This window comes from Natator depressus, chromosome 24 (genome assembly GCF_965152275.1).
Source record: "Natator depressus isolate rNatDep1 chromosome 24, rNatDep2.hap1, whole genome shotgun sequence".
NCBI lineage: Eukaryota > Metazoa > Chordata > Testudines > Cheloniidae > Natator > Natator depressus.
Window position 1 is genome coordinate 6,283,955 of NC_134257.1, and position 17,079 is coordinate 6,301,033.

At 53.8% G+C, this 17,079-nt stretch overlaps 1 protein-coding gene across 1 annotated transcript; it reads left to right on the forward strand.

The window, feature by feature from the left end:
* The first annotated feature begins 6,383 nt into the window (after nt 1-6,383).
* LOC141977485 (heat shock 70 kDa protein 1A-like) lies at nt 6,384-8,306 on the forward strand. The gene has a single exon (XM_074939005.1). It carries the CDS (start codon nt 6,384-6,386, stop codon nt 8,304-8,306), a length of 1,923 nt encoding a protein of 640 aa, XP_074795106.1.
* The last annotated feature ends 8,773 nt before the right edge of the window (nt 8,307-17,079 follow it).

The window sequence follows — 17,079 nt, forward strand, 5'->3', positions numbered from 1 at the left end:
GGAGTTCTGATCTGCTAAGAACTGCCCGGATCTTTCACCCAGAATTTACAGCAATCCCTGAAATAGCCTTGAAATGAGAAAAACACCTTTAGGGACCTCAGAGACTTTGGATGAAAACTTGGCTCCACTGAAGTAAATGGGAACTTTGCCAGTGACTTCAGCAAAGCCTGGACTTCACCCTTTTGTCTTCTTACTTGGCAGGTTACTGCCGTGCTTATCCATCGCTTTGGGAATTAGGGCACCAGACTGGGACTCCTGGGTTCTGTTCAGGGCTTTAACAACTCGTTGAGTGGGTGAATCACTCTGCCACCCCGTGCCTCAGTTTCCCCATTTATAGATTAGAGTTGACTCCTATCCATTAGCGTTGCTAAAGCTTGGAGGACGACTTGGATGCTGTTGCAGAAGAATCCCTGCTGGGAGTAACCACTAGCACTGACCATTTGGATTCTAACTGGGCACAAGAACCTGCTCCAGTTTCTCTAATCATTATTTTGCATTTCTTGGGCTTTCCCTGGGATGATTCCAAAAGCTGAGACATACAACCCCCTGGGAGATAGGGAAGGGTTAGCCCCCTCTTACGGAGAGGGACAATGGAAGTGCAGAGAGGGGAAGGGACTCACCCAAAGTCCCACAGCAATTCCATGGCAGAGCCAGGAAGAGCATTCAGCAGTCCTGGCCTAGAACCCACTGCTCTAGCCATTAGCACAGACTCCCTGCTGCAGCCAGAGGTTGAACCCAGGAGTCCTGAGCCCCAGTCTGTTCTTCCAACCACTAAGAACAGCCGCTTGCCTCGACTCAGAACTCCTGATGCCCTTGTTCTAACCACTAGCCCTCACTCCCTTACCAGAGCTGGAAAAAGAACCCAGGAATCCTGCCTTCCACGTCCCCTGCTCTGTTCACCAGGCTGCACTCCCCTTCTTCTTGAACTGCGTTTGCAGTCCAGCTTTTGATCACCTCCCTCCTTATTCCTTGCGTTATGGCAAAAGGTGCCAATGGCCTTGCACAATATCAGTCCCTGATGGACAAGCAGCCTAGGTGAAACTCTCTGTAGATAGAGTTGACGGTGCCATTCAGTGACTGTCCCCAGAGAGGCTTGCATGGGTTAAAGCACTCTCCGTTGAATGAGATCTGCATTTGATTCCCTGCTCTACACCTGACTCTCTGTGTGGCCTTGGGCCTGTGGCCCGAGTCGCTGGATGTGACCCCTCCCTGTACATGCTTTAAATAAACTAACGGCACTAAGCAAACACCTGTCTCCGTGCCGCTGATTTCGGCTCTAAACAGGAGCTGGACCTGCCAGGCTGTGGATTCTGCGGTTGCTCAGCAATGGGGCAATACTCATTTAGGGTGCACTGATGGGGTGTGATTGCAGCACATGTGGACGTACCCGACCTAGCTTTGATCTTGCCAGCTCGGGCACTGGAGCGGTGAAGCCACAACAGCAGGGGCTGCAGCACGGGCTAGTTGCTCTGGCAGAAACCCATCCAGGACCCTGGGTACTGTGGTGTATTGCAAATTACAAGCTCTCCCTTTATGTTTGTAAGGGGCTTCCTGGTCCTGCTCGCAGGCTGGCGGGCTCTGTAGGGAAGCGAGTGACCTGGGTCTAGCTGCAGTCAGTCTGCAGCCTGCAGTCAAGTGGGGTAAGTTGTGCCTCTGTGTGTTTAAGCAGCAGCCTCCTTGGTCTCGCTCCGCTATGGGGATTTTGTGTGTGTTAAAGTTCTGGATTCTAGGCATTAAAGCAGTATTACGTTGCAGCCTTCCAGAGCTTTGCATTGGCTTCTGTGGGGCCAGGATTTCAAGAAAGAGTATATTATGTGTGTATCTAACTTCTCAGTGTATGCCATGAACAGAATAGGTATGAAATTTCCACCCAAAACTTCCCCCCAGCTCTACCAGAGACCCAACAAGTGGGAGGAATGTGCCGAGGGGGCTCGCTAGCTAAGTTAGCATCTCTCTGCCCCTGACATCTTGACGCGAGCATAATAGCCAGGCTGAAGGGCTGATTTCATGGAGATTAACCTCTCGCGTTGCGCTCGGGCTGCCTTGGTGCCTGGCCCTGGTTCGTGAGTGTATGAAAGGCGGATTACAGATATATTAGCCTATCTGTCTTTTTATTCATGGGGGTTTATTATACGGAGGAGAGTGTTTGATGGCAGCCAAAACAGAGGAAGAGGAGGGTCTTTCCAAGCCCATCTGACTCCAAACATAAGAGGAGACGCAGGGTTGTTGTTTTTTTTTTTTAAAGGAGATGAATTTTGCCGTTGATGGGCAATGCATGCCGAGACCGCCCCGAGGCATGGAATCCTGCGTCTAGCCACAGAGCGGCTACAGCGGGGCTAGCTTCCTCCACATCCACACTGCCCTACAAATGGGTCCCAACTTGGGCCCGGAATCAGTGGTGCAATTCGGGTGACCAAATGTCCCGATTTTATAGGGACAGTCCTGATATTTGGGGCTTTGTCTAATATAGGTGCCTATGACCTCCCACCCCCGTCCTGATTTTTCACACTTGCTGTCTGGTCACCCTAGGTGCAATTCTGCACTTACTCAGAGTTGCATAGGCCGGAGAGCCAGGGGGCCACGGCCCAACCGCTTGTAAGCAGCAGCCTTGGACTAAACCAGTGAGTGTCGCTCCAGCTGCCAATTGCGATGCCACTGAAGTTCGGCCTGGCCACCCCTCTGTCCAGGCGGAGGGGCCACTGGGCCCCATGGTGTTGCGACCTGGTGCACGGGGAAGTCTGCTCCGGTACGGCAGAGCGTAGGGAAGTCTGCTGAGAACTCAACTCCCGGCAGCACCGTCTCAGTCTCTGTGAGGGTAAGAGAGGGGAGACTCCCCGACTGAGGGAGACCTGGCGTCTCTGGAAGGCGAGGGTGAACGGGAGCGGAATAGGGTCCCAGCTGGTGGGGGAGGGGAGGGACTTGAATTTGCCCCTTTCTCCCCTCTATCCCCCCAAGAAATATATGAACTGATTCCACTGCCTGGAATGATCCCCCCTCTAGGGGTAAGAAGGGAGTTTAGTTTCCATCTGACGTGGGAATCTTTTAGGGTGCCATTCTGCACCCCTTGCTAGTAGCCGTGACCGCAGGCCTTCAGCGAGCCAGAGAGACATCCCTTTCCGAGCACAGCAAGGAGAGAGCTGCAAAGGGGGCCTGGCCAAAGCCACTCCTCCACTGGGATTTTAGCCGAGGGTGAAGCCGCACCAGTGCCCTAGTATAGACACAACTGACTTGCACTGGGGTGCGAATCCTGCTGCACTGGGGCCCATCACGTCTGCGCTAATGCAGCCGTGCTGGGGGCTAAGATCCCATGGTCCGCAGGGCTTGGGAGAAAGGTGCATCCCCCGGTCCACTCATTCCAACCACCCCTTTAAAAATGACCCGGAAAAAAATGACCATCTCTCTTCTAACACACGTACGCACACACACACACACACGAGCTTGCCTGGTGCTTTGGACATGTCCAGCGTTAGCAAAACCCAGGGGCCACAGCTGGTAAGTTGCAAGTGGAACCGGGTCCCTTTGCTGAGGCGGGCATCGCGAGATGGGACAGGGAAGGCCTAGATTTTCAGCCCCGCTCGGCTGGGGAGGTGTTTCCGCAGAGCTGGTGACTTTCTCCCGAAAGCCTGGCTGGAGCTTCCCAGAGGGGGGGCGGGGGTGTTGAGTGGGGCGGTGCGGGCAGGCGTGGGGACGCGCCAGCTCCCTGCCCCGCTTGTCACGAACCGAGCCTTGAAAAGGTTAAAGCGGGGCCCGAGCGAGAGAGAACGTGCGAGCGAAAACGCTGAACAGGGCCGTTTTAATTACATTCCATTAAACCTCCCTTTCGGGGCTGCGTTTCTCGACCATGGGCTGCACATTCTCATGGTAATTATGGGACATCTGTATAGAGGCTCCTTTCTCATCAAAGATGGCTCTCATCAAAGACGCTCCTGGGAAACCCTTCACCTTTGATCCCCGGGGTCACCGCCGAAACAGTGGCTCTATAGTTCGTGCTACTGTAAAGCTGTAGTATCCTTTTTCCTTCTCCAACCTGACCCGGTCTTGGGACTTTAATGCAATCCATGTTTGGGCCGGGGGGGGAAGCTTGTCGTTCGTGTCGGCTTGGGGAGGGCGGGGGGGGGGACGGTGCAGAGAAAAGGGGGCCTTTCTTTTCCTCCCCAGCATCAACAGTTTCCTTTTAATGCCCCCCCGCCCAGTCCTCCTTCATGCTCGCCCCCCACTCGAAGCGTGGGTATGGGCGAATTAATATGTCTCTTAACTCGCCAGCGACCCAGCGCAGGTTGACAGGGAAGGCAGATCAAAGCGTAAAGACAAGTGGTTTTAATTAGATTGACTGGAGCGGTGGGTTTCCTCATTCACGCTGGGGAAGGGGAGGGCGCGTGAATCCCCCCTCTCACCGCCCCCCTCTTCGCAGCGTTGAAATCAGCTCCATCCAGGGAACTCACGTCCACCCCATGACCCCCTCAATGTTCTCAGAACGACCCTTCATGGGATGAATCTGCAATGGGGGGGGATCTGGGATCAGTAACGCCTCTGATGGGGAACACCTGGGGCATGAGTGGAGTCAGCCGCCCCTCCCCCACTTCCAAAAAATCACATAAAAATCTGGGTTCTTTGCGTTCCGATTTCAGAGCGTCTAGGGGGCCACTTTCCCCAGCTTTTCTCTGCAGCTACAGGGGCGAGAAATAGCCCTTTTTGGGGGAAGGGGGGGGTTAACTGAAAGCCAAGATTTTCCCATAATCACAAGACTCCAGGAGCTGGGGATTCAAACATCAAATATTAAGAGTCTTGCAATAACATCATGAGAGTTGGTAGCACTGAGGAAGGCCTCGGGGGGAAGGTTCCTCACCTGCCACTCTCAGGGGTAGCGAACTATCCATCCTGTCTTTTCTCTGTCTGCCCATCCCTTTGATCTCTGTCCATCTATCCTCTCTTACCAATCTGTCTCTCTCTCTTGCATCTCTACAGTGTCCATTCCCTAGAATCTAGGTGCTCGTACCCAACTGGGATTGGTCCAAAGAGCCGGCCAAAGTACGCACGAACTATGCCCAATTTGCTCCAACCACTTCCAGCATGTCAGTAGCTATGAATGGTTCTCCCTGCGGCCCAGAGAAGGAGCGTCACCTAGTGGATAAAGCACTGACCTGGCATTTAGGAGACCTGGGTTCTTGGCTTGGCTCTGCTGCTGGAGGACTGTGAGCATGTCATGGCTCTCTTGTGCGCCTCAGTTTCCCCATATATAAAATGAGGATAATGCTACTGCCTTCCTTTGTAAAGCACGTTGAGAGCTAGGGCTGGAAAGCATTCTGTGAGAGCTGGTTGGGTTCACATCCTGACCGTCAGGTGCTTGTCTATAATAATATAAATAATGAGGCTTGGAAGGATCAGCTTTTTATCGGTAGACGTTGATTTCACTGCACACACACACAAACCAACAACAAAAATATTTCCTTCAATAATAATCGAAATATACAGATAGATAAAGTAAGAAAACCTCTGCTTGAGAATTTATTAGCGTCAAAATCCAGTGATTCAGACTTTTGAATTAGGCTGGTTACAAATGGCCTCATGAATGAATAGTAAAAACAGGTACAATCTGTTGATTTCAGGATATTTACTTTGTATATTTTGACGTGCGACATTGATCGTTTGTGTTAACGGGGTATAAAGCTTTTAACTTTTTCATTCTCAGTGTCTACTGTCATTAAATAATTGTCTGACACCCCTTCCTCCCCCCCCTCCCCCGCTCCCGTAATTTTCCACAACTGTGAACATTTAAATGGGTAAAAATGGGAAAAATATGCTCCCAACCCGAATTTCACACAATGGTGAGGTTTAAATGGCTGCAAATTGAAAAAACAGAGATCAGAAAGAAACCAATATCAGCTGTCGAAATTATAAAAATATCAAAATTGAATTTAGCCATGCCTATATATGACCCAAGATCCCCTCTTTCTGTTCATGTCCCCCTTGATGACCCAATGCACCTCCTCTCACATTCACTCCCATGCCCCCCGGCACAGTCACGCCTTAGTAGGATGGTGGGAATACTCCATTTCCAGAGCTGCGAATAACACCCAAAGGGTTGCAAGCCATAATGGAGAGGGGGATGCAGCAGCAGGCTGGTGGCTCAACCCTATTGTGACACGTGTCGAGGTAAGGGCAGTCAGGTCCCTAGAGGACCTGAGGTGGGGAAGCTCCTGCCACCCAGCTGGGGGCTGAGTAGATATGAATAGGTTGTCCAGGAGAACAAGGCCCATGGAAGTCAATTTACCAACCAACTGAGGTGGGGGCAAGGGGCAGGAAACAACCCATGGGAGCAGTTCTGCGTCTCCAGAAAGCCCCAGGAGCAGATCTCTTTTTGCACTGCAGCCTCACCCCTGACCATGCATAGGGCCAAGGGACCGGCCGTGGGGATAGACCTAGGCACGACCTACTCCTGCGTGGGGGTGTGCCAGCACGGCAAGGTGGAGATCATCGCCAACGACCAAGGCAACCGGACCACGCCCAGCTACGTGGCTTTCACTAACACGGAGCGCCTGGTGGGGGACCCAGCCAAGAGCCAGGCGGCCCTCAACCCCCAGAACACCGTCTTTGATGCCAAGCGGCTGATCGGCCGGATGGTTGAGGACCACATGGTTCAGCTGGACATGAGGCACTGGCCCTTTCAGGTGGTGAACGATACCGGGAAGCTCAAGGTGCAGGTGTCCTTCAAGGGGAAGGAGAAGACCTTCTACCCTGAGGAGATCTCTGCCATAGTGCTCGCCAAGATGAAGCAGACGGCTGAGGCCTACCTAGGCTGCCCCATCACCCAGGCTGTCATCACAGTGCCAGCCTATTTCAACGACTCCCAGCGCCGAGCCACCATAGATGCTGGGACAATCGCTGGCCTCCACGTCCTGAAGATCCTCAACGAGCCCACGGCAGCGGCCATTGCCTACGGCCTGGAGGCCAGCCGCGACGGGGAAGGGAAGCGCAACATCCTCATCTTTGACCTGGGCGGCGGCACCTTTGACGTGTCCATCCTCAGGGTGGACGATGGCATCTTCGAGGTGAAGGCCACGGCGGGGGACACCCACCTGGGCGGGGAGGATTTCGACAACCGGCTGGTGGATCACTTGGTGCGGGAGTTCAGGAGGAAACACAAGGAGGACCTCAGCCAGGACAAGAAAGCCATGCAGAGGCTAAGGGCGGCTTGCGAGAAGGCCAAGCGGACGCTCTCCTCTGGCACCGCTGCTGCCATCTCCATCGACTCCCTGTACAAGGGGGTGGATTTCCATACCATCGTCACCCGGGCCCGCTTGGAGGACCTATGCTCCGACCTCTTCCAGGCCACCTTAAAGCCCTTAGGGAAGGCGCTGCGGGACGCCAACATGAACAAGGATCAGATCCATGACATCGTGCTGGTGGGAGGCTCAACCCGCATCCCCAAGGTCCAGACGCTGCTGCAGGAGTTCTTCAGTGGGCGGGAACTGAGCAAGAACATCAACCCAGATGAGGCCGTGGCCTACGGGGCAGCAGTGCAGGCGGCCATCTTGACAGGCAACAGGTCCCAGGGGCTGCAGAACGTGCTCCTCCTGGATGTGACCCCGCTGTCCCTGGGGATTGACACGGTAGGAGGGGTGATGGCCACCGTGGTCAAACGCAATTCTCCGGTTCCGACCCAGGAAAGCATGGAATTCACCACGGCGGAAGACGACCAAGAGACGGTTGTGTTTGAGGTCTACGAAGGGGAGAGACCCATGAGCAGAAACAACCACCTGCTGGGCACCTTCATCCTAAGTGGCCTTCCCCCGGCGCGGCGCGGAGAGCCCATCATCCAGGTCAGCTTCTCCATCGACGCCAACAACATCCTGACCGTGTCGGCGAGGGACACGGATACCGGCAACACCAGCCAGCTCACCATCACCGACACCAGGGGCCGGCTAGACAGAGAGGAGGTGGAGCGGATGGTGCAGGAGGCCGAGGAGCACAGGGCACAAGACGAGGCGCAGCAGGAGAAGATCGCAGCCATGAACTCCTTGGAGTCGTGCGCGCTCCACCTGAAGAGGGCTGCGGAGGGAGGCCAGGCCCTTGATGGTCAGGCCAAGAAGAGGGTGTTGGAGCTGTGTGAGGCGGCCACCTCCTGGCTGGAGGGCAACCAGCTGGCGGAGAAGGAGGCATACGAGGAGCGGCGGAGAGAGCTGGAGGAGGCATGGGACTCGGTCTTCTCCGACCTCAGCCAGGCTCAGGGGCTGGAAGGGGAGGCCAGGGACGAAGAAGATGGGGAGGAGGCTGCTGTTGCCCAGCACGGCGAGGAAGCGGGTTGAATATGGACGGCCCTGCACTGTCCCTAAAGGACACATTAAAAAAAACCAAGGGACCCGAAGCGTTTTGCCTCCTTCGTGTGTCTATTTAGCAAAGCAAGAGATGGCTGCACAGAGCTTTCGGCCTCCAGGACCCCCCCCCCCCCCCCCCGCCGCCCTGTGCCTAAATCAATGACTGGCACCCCGAACCATTTCGCCTTCCCCCTGTACAACCGATAGGTCAGTATCATCACCCCCATTTTACAGATAGGGAAAACTGAGGCACAGGGAGATGTGACTTGCCCAAGGCCACCCAGCAGTGAGTGGCAGAGATAGGAATAGAACCAAGGCATCCTGACTTCCAGTCCTCTGCTCTAACCACTAAACCCCACTCCCTCAAAGAGCTAGGAAGTTCGGACTCCCAGTCCCTAAACCATCAGACCATTTACCCCCTCCTCCCCCTTTGATCCAGCTTCTTTGACACAGACTCTCTACGGCAATGTGTACCATGCAGCACTTCTGGCTGTTAACAGGCCTGGCAGGTGTCGGAGCTGAGAAAAGGAGACAGGAAATCAAACCTCCCGCTGCAAGGCCTGGGCTGTTTGCCTGAGGTGGGGCTGTCAGTTGGGAAGGAAAGTCTCCTGGCTGGGATGTGGGTGGTCATGCCTAGTGGTTAGAGCAGGATTCAGCGGTCAGGAACAACGTCCGGGGTCATAGCCGGAGTCAGGACTCAAGTGTCATAGCCAGGGTTAGAGCTGGAACCAGGTTCCAAGTAGGGCTGGAGCAAGGCTGGGAACAAGGCTGGGAACGAGGCAGTCACAGGAGCGATCATAAGCGTTGAGCAGCCAGTGACCTGCTAACAACAGCCCTGTTGGGTCCCTTCAACCAGTCAGGAGGGTTGGCCACTCAGGAGGTTTTGCTGTAGCCCACCTGGGCTCATTCGTCTGCCTGAAGACTGAACTAGCTAGTCTCAGGTTCAGCTGCAGGCCCTCGTCCCTGAAGGGCTACTTCTAGGGTCCTCTCTCCGGACTGCTCAGCCCACACCCATGATCCTCTATCCCCAAAGAGCCACTCCCAGCTCCCTTTATCGCTAAGTTGGGCTGAGGATTGTGTGTCTCTTCGAATAAGCAAAAGCCACTTAATCCCTTTCCCCAGGAGGGTCACCACCTGCTAAGAGGGTGGGGGTGGGGTGGAGAGGGGTTTGCAGGATGATGACCGATAACAGAGATGTGTTTTATCCAGGAAAAAAATCTGACCAAAATGGACATTTCTGCACCCAAATCCCCGGAAAAGAAGTTTGGATGAAATTTTCATCCTGCTCTTTCCTTTTCTTTCAGTCTGATGATTGTTTAATATCTGTGTCATGATAGCCCCTCCATGCCCCTGTCCCAGGACCATGAGCCCGTTGGGCCAGGAGCTGTATAAACACGGAAGAAAGTGCTGATCCCTGCCCCTGAGGAGCAAATAATCAAAGGCTGGGTCTACACTCCCGCCTCTCCGGGCCCAGTTCTGCCGGGCAGGCCTGCGATCCTTGACTTACTTTGTTATGCCGGCAGAAGCTGCTGGTGTAGACGCAGTTAGACCAGCAATGCTGCACTTCGGCCAGCATGGCTGAGTTCCTTCGGGTGTGGTGGATCAAACTCTGCCTTGCCGGGGATGGGTGGCATCCGCACTCGGAGCGCGTTGCTGGTCTCACGTGCCGGTCAAGCACTCTTAGGGCAGATGCAGCCTGAGGTGAAGAAGATGGGGAATGGGTGATGGGGGATGGATCACTTGATGATCACCTCTTCTGTTCATTCCCTCTGGGGCACCTGGCACTGGCCGCTGTCAGAAGACAGGACACTGGGCTAGATGGACCTTTGGTCTGACCCAGTAGGGCCGTTCTTATGTTCTTATGACAGGTGGTGGGTGGAGACAGACAGCTGGGGCTGTGCCAGGAAATGAGGAGAGACATAAATGGCCTGGAGATTTTTCTAGGAGTGAGATGTTCCTTCTGTCTGTCCCCAGCTCTGTCCACTCTGTCCCCACCACCTGGCTGCACCCCTGCTTCCCAGGGCCTCCCGGGGGGGGGGAGAGGGGCAAGTGGGGCAATTTGCCCAAGGACCTGGCCCTGCAGGGGCTTCCACAAGAGTTTTCGGCGGCACTTCGGAGGCGGGGGTCCTTCTGCTCCATGTCTTCGGCAAAGTGCACCAAAGACCCGGAGCGGAAGGACCCCCACTGCCGAAGACCCCAGGCCCCCTGAATCGTCTGGGCAGCCCTGCCCCCTTCCCCCATACGCACAGCTGTTCAGCGTGACCCTGCTTTCTCTCTGCTTCTTCAGCCCAGAGATCAGGGGAACCCCCCGCTGCATTGGGGCCCTTTTGCACACGACACACTCCCCGGCCCTCCGCTCCGTTTTCTTGCTGCTATCAGCTGCCGCCCGCAGTGAGATAAAGCCCCCACAATAGGGACCTGCACTCAGTGGACGCCTGCTCCCGTGGGGACAAAAGAGGAGACAGCTGCCTTTCAGCAGGTGTTGAGTGTTGGGGGGGTGTCGGAGAGCAGCCTAGCAGGGATGTCAGGGAGTGTTGGGCAGGGCAAAGTGGTGAATCCCAAGGTCACCCCAGGGTCGCCCGGTCGTCCAGAAGGGTCGATGTACGGACAGCCTGGGCTCGTGCGTCTTGTTTGCTTTTGCTGAGATCTCTGGGACACGAAGGGGTGCGATGCTCCCAGTGCTGGGCGCCGCAGGGCCATATTACAAACAACGAACCGGTCTCCCAGCCCTATCCCTGCACTCTCAGGCCTGTGGGCCATTTCTGAGGGAGCCCAGTCACGTTAAAACGTGGGCAACCCTATGCTGCCCCTGTCAAAATCCCCCAGGGTGGGGTCTGAGGTTCTCCTCTCCTAAGCCATCACGCAGTGCCATTTAAATGGCTGCCATGTTCCGCTCTGGGGTGGCTGCCTTTCCACCGGGAGTTGTGATCCTTCCCTTTCTCCGGGCGAAATTCACCCTTGTGCACAAAGGCTGAGGCCCCTTCGGCCTGTTGGGGGGCGTTTCACTCAAGCTGCTCGTGGAAAAGAGGGAGGCAGGATCGGGCCCCTCCTCTCTGCCGAGGCAGCCGCCACTTTCCGCTAAGTGGCCAACGATTATTCATCCCGTCCCTCCCCGCACGGCCGTAACCTTTAATCACAATGAAGTCATTTGATTTCCATGCACTGTAATCCTGCGCCGATCGGACGGGAATTAATGGCCACTTACGGGAATGGAAGGGGTTTGGAAGTTAGCGTTGCAGGGTTCTCTCCCCCCACCCCTCAGAAGATGGATGGCGTTTGGATTGCTCATCAGGAGACAGCTGGACCCGTCATGGGGCTAAAAACTCCTCTTCTGGCTTCATATTCCTTCTGTCACCTTGAGGTGCCTGCGGCAGCGGCCATGGCTGATTTCAAAGCACTTTGTCTTGTATGAAGACTTGGCAGAATTAGATTTTTATTTAATCCTTCCAACAGATAACACAGATGTTTATTTTAAGCCTTTTTCTCGATTTTGATCCATTTGCGTGGTCACAGTGGCACGGCATTTTTAAGCATCCCCCCCAACTTTTTATCGATTACATTTTCACAGCTGCAGGAAATTCTGGGCTGTAATTATTTAACAACAGCCTCTCATACGTTTTCAAGCAGCCGTTTTCTTACTTTGCTGATCTGTAAATTTCTGGGCAATAGTTTTTCCTTGGGCGTGTGGGGTGTTTGCAGTGAAATTGACATTCACAGACATCTATCGATACATATCGAATCCTTCCAAGCCTTGGGAAGCAGCTTGGCCTGGCCTTTCAATTTATCCCTGAGGAAACTGAGGCTGCAAGCTCCTGAGGGGGCAGACCCCTTTGTTTTCTTCTATCTTTGTACAGCACCCCGGCCCCTTGAGGTCCTGGTCAGTCCATGCATGGGACTCCTAGATGCTATACAATAAGTTATGAAGAGACTTGCCCTAGGGCACACAGGGAGCCAGCGGCAGAGCCAGGAATAGCCCCCAAGAAGTTTCAGTGTCTCCAGGCAAATTTTAAAATAGCCCCTAATGTTCAGTCCCAGGTTGAGGGCCCCCGCCCCATAGTAACTGAGCACTGCCCACAGTCGCCTCACAGCACCCCTGCGAGGCAGGGCAGGGCTGGTATCTGTTTAATGGGGCAGGAACACGGAACGGCTACGGGACCCACCCAATGAGTGTCTGGAAGAGCATAGAAGTGAATCCAGGACTCCTGAGTCCCAACCATCGGGAGTGGCGCCCACGGGTGCTGGAGGCACTCACGGTAAATAATCCCACAGCCCTCTGAGAATCCGCCTCCTCCCTCCGCTCCCGGACTGGTGTTGAAGCTGACGGTTTCAGCAGAGCCTTTGATGCTCAGCACCGTGGTGCACCTGCTGGGTGACCCCAGGCTCTGGACAAGGGTGTTGAACTGGCAGGAGAAGAGGGGATTTAATCGGGGGGAATGTAAAGAAAAGGGACAGGGCTTTCCTGTCCCGCGGGGCCTTTGACAGAGGCCAGCCCCTCGGAGCGGGAAGGGAAGGCCTGGAGCACTGAAGCATGCTGTTGACTCAACAGGGAATTAAGCTTATTATGAATCCAAAAGGGAATCGGAGCTGCTGGATGGGAGGGGGCATCAGGGAACCGGGATTTTCCTTTTCTAACTCCGTAGTTCTTTCCCATAGGCTCCATTCGTTTGGCTTTCACTGAACACATTCGTATTTGCCTTCAGATCGTGAACCTGGAAATAAAGGCCCCTGAAATCCCAGAGGGGTAGAAACCTCTAGGGGTGGGCTGGGGAGACATCCCAACCTCTCCGCCCTGTCAGGCACAGGCTGGCGTAAATTGGCTGGATTCCCCAGCTTTACATCTGCATCCTCCATAGCAGTGTGGTTGGAACAAATGTTGCCATCAGAGAATTTCCCACAAAAGGGAAACTCCGGTTCCCACCCAGCTCTGCTCCGGAGTCACTGAAGGGCATTAGAAGCTCCAAAAACAATGAGGAGTCCTTGTGGCACCTTAGAGACTAACAAATTTATTTGGGCATAAGCTTTCATGGGCTAAAATCCACTTCATCAGATGCATGAAGTGAAAAATACACTAAGCAGTATATATATTACAGCACATGAAAAGATGGGAGTTATCTTACCAAGTGGGGGGTCAGTGCTAACAAGGCCCATTCAATTAAGGTGGAAGTGGCCTATTCTCAACAGTTGACAAGAAGGGGTGAATATCAACAGAGGGAAAATTACTTTTGTAGTGCTAACGAGCCCAATGCAATCAAGGTGGATGTCACCCATTTCCAACAGTTGACAAGAAGGTGTGAGTAACAGCAGAGGGAAAATTACTTTTTGTAGTGACCCAGCCACTCCCAGTCTTTATTCAGGCCTAATTTGATGGTGTCCAGTTTGCAAATTAATTCCAGTTCTGCAGTTTCTCGTTGAAGTCTGTTTTTTAAGTTTTTGTTGTTGCAGAATTGCCACTTTTAAGTCTGTTATTGAGTGTCCAAGGAGATTGAAGCATGTTACGCTTCCCTTTCAGTCCTTCCTTGCCTGTCTTGTGCTTCCTCCCTCCTCTGATTTACCTTCCCCTTCCTCTCTCTGATTCTCTTCCACTTTATTTCCCTCATCACCATCTATCTATCCTTGCTTTCTCTCTCCCACCCTCTCTCTCTCTCTCTCGTCCTTTTCTGTATTCATCCGAAGTTCAGCCTTATTGTAGTTTATGTGGTAAAATGCTGGCGTGTGATTGTTCCCTTTGTACCTCAATCTCCCCCACTGAAGAATCCCGGAGTCTAATTCTCCCCTCTCCAACAGCTTGGCATTGAACTCTTATTATTCTCCCTGTCAATTAGATTTTACCAAGTCTTCATATTTTCAGGAGGCGTTCTCGCTACTTGAATGGAAATACCTACTATACAATTATGCCAGACAGAATAGCATTTTAAAGAACTCCGCCAATGGCTCAGCCGATCACAAAAAAAAAAATTTTTTTTGCTGCTAATTTGTAGTCTTCGCGTTAGCTCTTCAAGTGTTTTTTTATGCTGGCGATAATTTATAGCTGCAAGACAACAGCTAGTCATATGTGAATAAATAATGCCAAGTTTCTGCTCCACGGATAATGAACAAGCTCACCTTTGCTGGGGAGTTCAGGAAAGAAGATCTTCCTATGTTCTATTTCCCCCTCCCCCGCCAATTCTGGCCTCCAGCCATTCTACGCACTAAGGTCCCTTCTGAAGTTTCTTCCAAGGACCCAAGTTGCAGAATCGGGAAATAGACTGATGACCAGCCAGGGTTTGATTATCGCAGACAGCGTGGCCTGTTAGGTAGCCTATGCTGCAGAGAGTCAGGAGACCTGCTTTCCCTTCCCAGCCCCATATGACAAAGCGGGAATTTGCTGTGTTATTTGTACGAACCCGACGCGTGCCTCGGTTTCCCACTGCCATTGTAAAAAAACCCACAACCACAGCCAGTTTAAGTCTCCTGCCAAAGCAGCCCAGGGGCCATGCGGCATGGGAGGGTCTGGGTGGAATGAACCGGGACATTAAACAAGTGGCTGAAACCAACCCCGAATCAACAGAGCATCCAGCAAGGCAGAGAGACACCCAACGACTGAAGCATCCACACCTGACAGTAGAAAATCCCAGGAAGACAGACGAGGAAGGGAGGGAGAGAGCCAGAGCGGGGGTCCCTCACAGCTTGGTTGGCTCATCATGGCACTGGCTTGGCCAGGGTGGATGGTGGTTTAACTTCTGCCTCTGGGTGCTAAGCTAAGAATGGTCAGACTGGAAACTAACAAACCGCTCCCTGGTTTTGCAAAGGCTCCCTGTGTCACGGTAAGTATCGCTGAGCACCTGGGGCCCAGGGCGGGAGGCAGGGTGATCTTAAGGCCCAGCTCTTGGCTTGGGTTGCCGGAGATGAGGGTTTGATTCCCGGCTTTGCGCCAGACTCTGTATATGACCATTCCCACTGGGGAAGTGGCTGGATGGATGTGCAAGCTAGCAGCTCAGATGCACCTAAACAAGCCCGGCCGTGTACTGTGTCACGTAGATCCAGAAGTTTATGTAGCCACAGTCACACACAAATGCATGGCTCTGTCTTCAGAGCAGGGTGAGCTAATGGGAAGAGCACTGGACTTAAGGCTCACGAGAGCTGGGTTCTACTCTCCACTCTGCTGCTGGGTGGGTGTGAGCAACTCACTGTGCCTCGCTGCCTCAGTTTCCCCAAGTGTAAAATGGGGCCAAGGCGCCTGACCTCCTTTGTAAAGTGCGATGAGATCTGCTGATGAAAAGAGCTAGTGATTGGCCTCATAACACACCCATGTAGTCATATCCAAATGCAAGCACACGTGTGAAGACACAAGCGTGCGCACACAATCACAGTGAGGCCGTCACACATGCTAATACACAGCTGTGCACCTCAGGACAGCCCGGCTCTGACGAAGAAGCCCAGGGGTTCTGGATGTCCTGCATACAGGGTTTAACCAGGCTCGCTCAGTCAGTGATGGCTGCCATCCGTCAGTCTGTGGGGGAAGAAGCAGGAGTGTCTCCTCTTGGTCTCTCTCTCGGATCCAGCACAAAGTGAAGGTCAAGGCGAGGTCATTGATCCATCGATCACCATGACTGGCTGCCAGGGACTCTTAAGGGAACATGACAGCCCAGAGCTGGCCGTTAACACCTTCCCTGCCGAGGCCTGGCCGAGATGCAGCTGTTGCTCCTCATGGCACCAGCCAGCCCGATGGATGGGTTGACACCCCAGCTCGGCGCTTGCGTCCCTTCCCCTTGCTGTGTGGGTAAACGCTCCTGGGTGGGCGTCTGGGCCCCACGGTTATGGAGTGAGGGAGGGACTGGGTGGGACCTGAACGGACGAGTGGGGTGGGAACCACAGCCACTGGTGGAATTGTACCCCACGGCTTCTCTGGGTGAGCTGTGTCACTGAGGAGGAGGATGAAGGAGTCAGGCACTGAAGGAAGACAAGAGTCCATCAGGGGAGTGGCCCGGCCCACCTGACCCTAAGGACCAACCCATCTGGATGCTCCAGTTGAGGGGAATGTGCCCCACGCATCCTTCTTGAGAGAGGCCAGATGCTCTGGTGGCTCCGATACTCGCTTGGCCCTCGAGAGACCCAGGTCTGGACTCAGCCACAGGCTCCCTGGGTGACCTTTGGCAAATCAGTCCCTCCCTGTGTGCCTTAGTTTCTCCAGGTGTAAAACAGAGCTGGTCACCCTTTGTGTATCAGCCTGTAAACTCTTCAGGGAGGGGACTGTTTGTTCCTCTGTGTCTGCGCGGCACAATGGGCCCCTGCCCGTAACAATAATGTACTTAAATTGCAATCTCTTCGAGGCAGAGGGCTGCCTTTGAACAGCACCTAGTGCAGGCTGATGCGTGGCCAGGGCTCCAAGGCACTACCATAATACAAATAATAAATGATCATGATCATTTCTTCCTGACCCTCCTCTCCCAAAGCCCCCAGCTCCTGCCCTGAAGCCTGAGGATGGGTCAACCTCACCTCGGTATTTGTTTGCCTGACCTCACAGGTTATGAAGGGCTCTAATAATTTCCAGCCCTCATGTAAAATCCCACAGCAGTGCAGCATGTGTGTATATGTTAGATATTCCTTCTACCTCCCCCTGTGCATTAAAGCCGGCCTTGTCCTGCCTCACTCCCTTGGGAGAGGACCCGTTTGTTTGTCTGGACGCTGACTCCCATTTGAGGATCTGGACCGATGCCCTTAGCAGAGTGGTATCTGATGGGGGCACAGACGTAGCCCCTGGGAGCGGGAGCTGTTTGCTGGCGGC

Bases quoted from the DNA above. Each gene is read 5' to 3' on its own strand.
- LOC141977485 (XM_074939005.1), top strand. From the start codon at position 6,384: ATGCATAGGGCCAAGGGACCGGCCGTGGGGATAGACCTAGGCACGACC.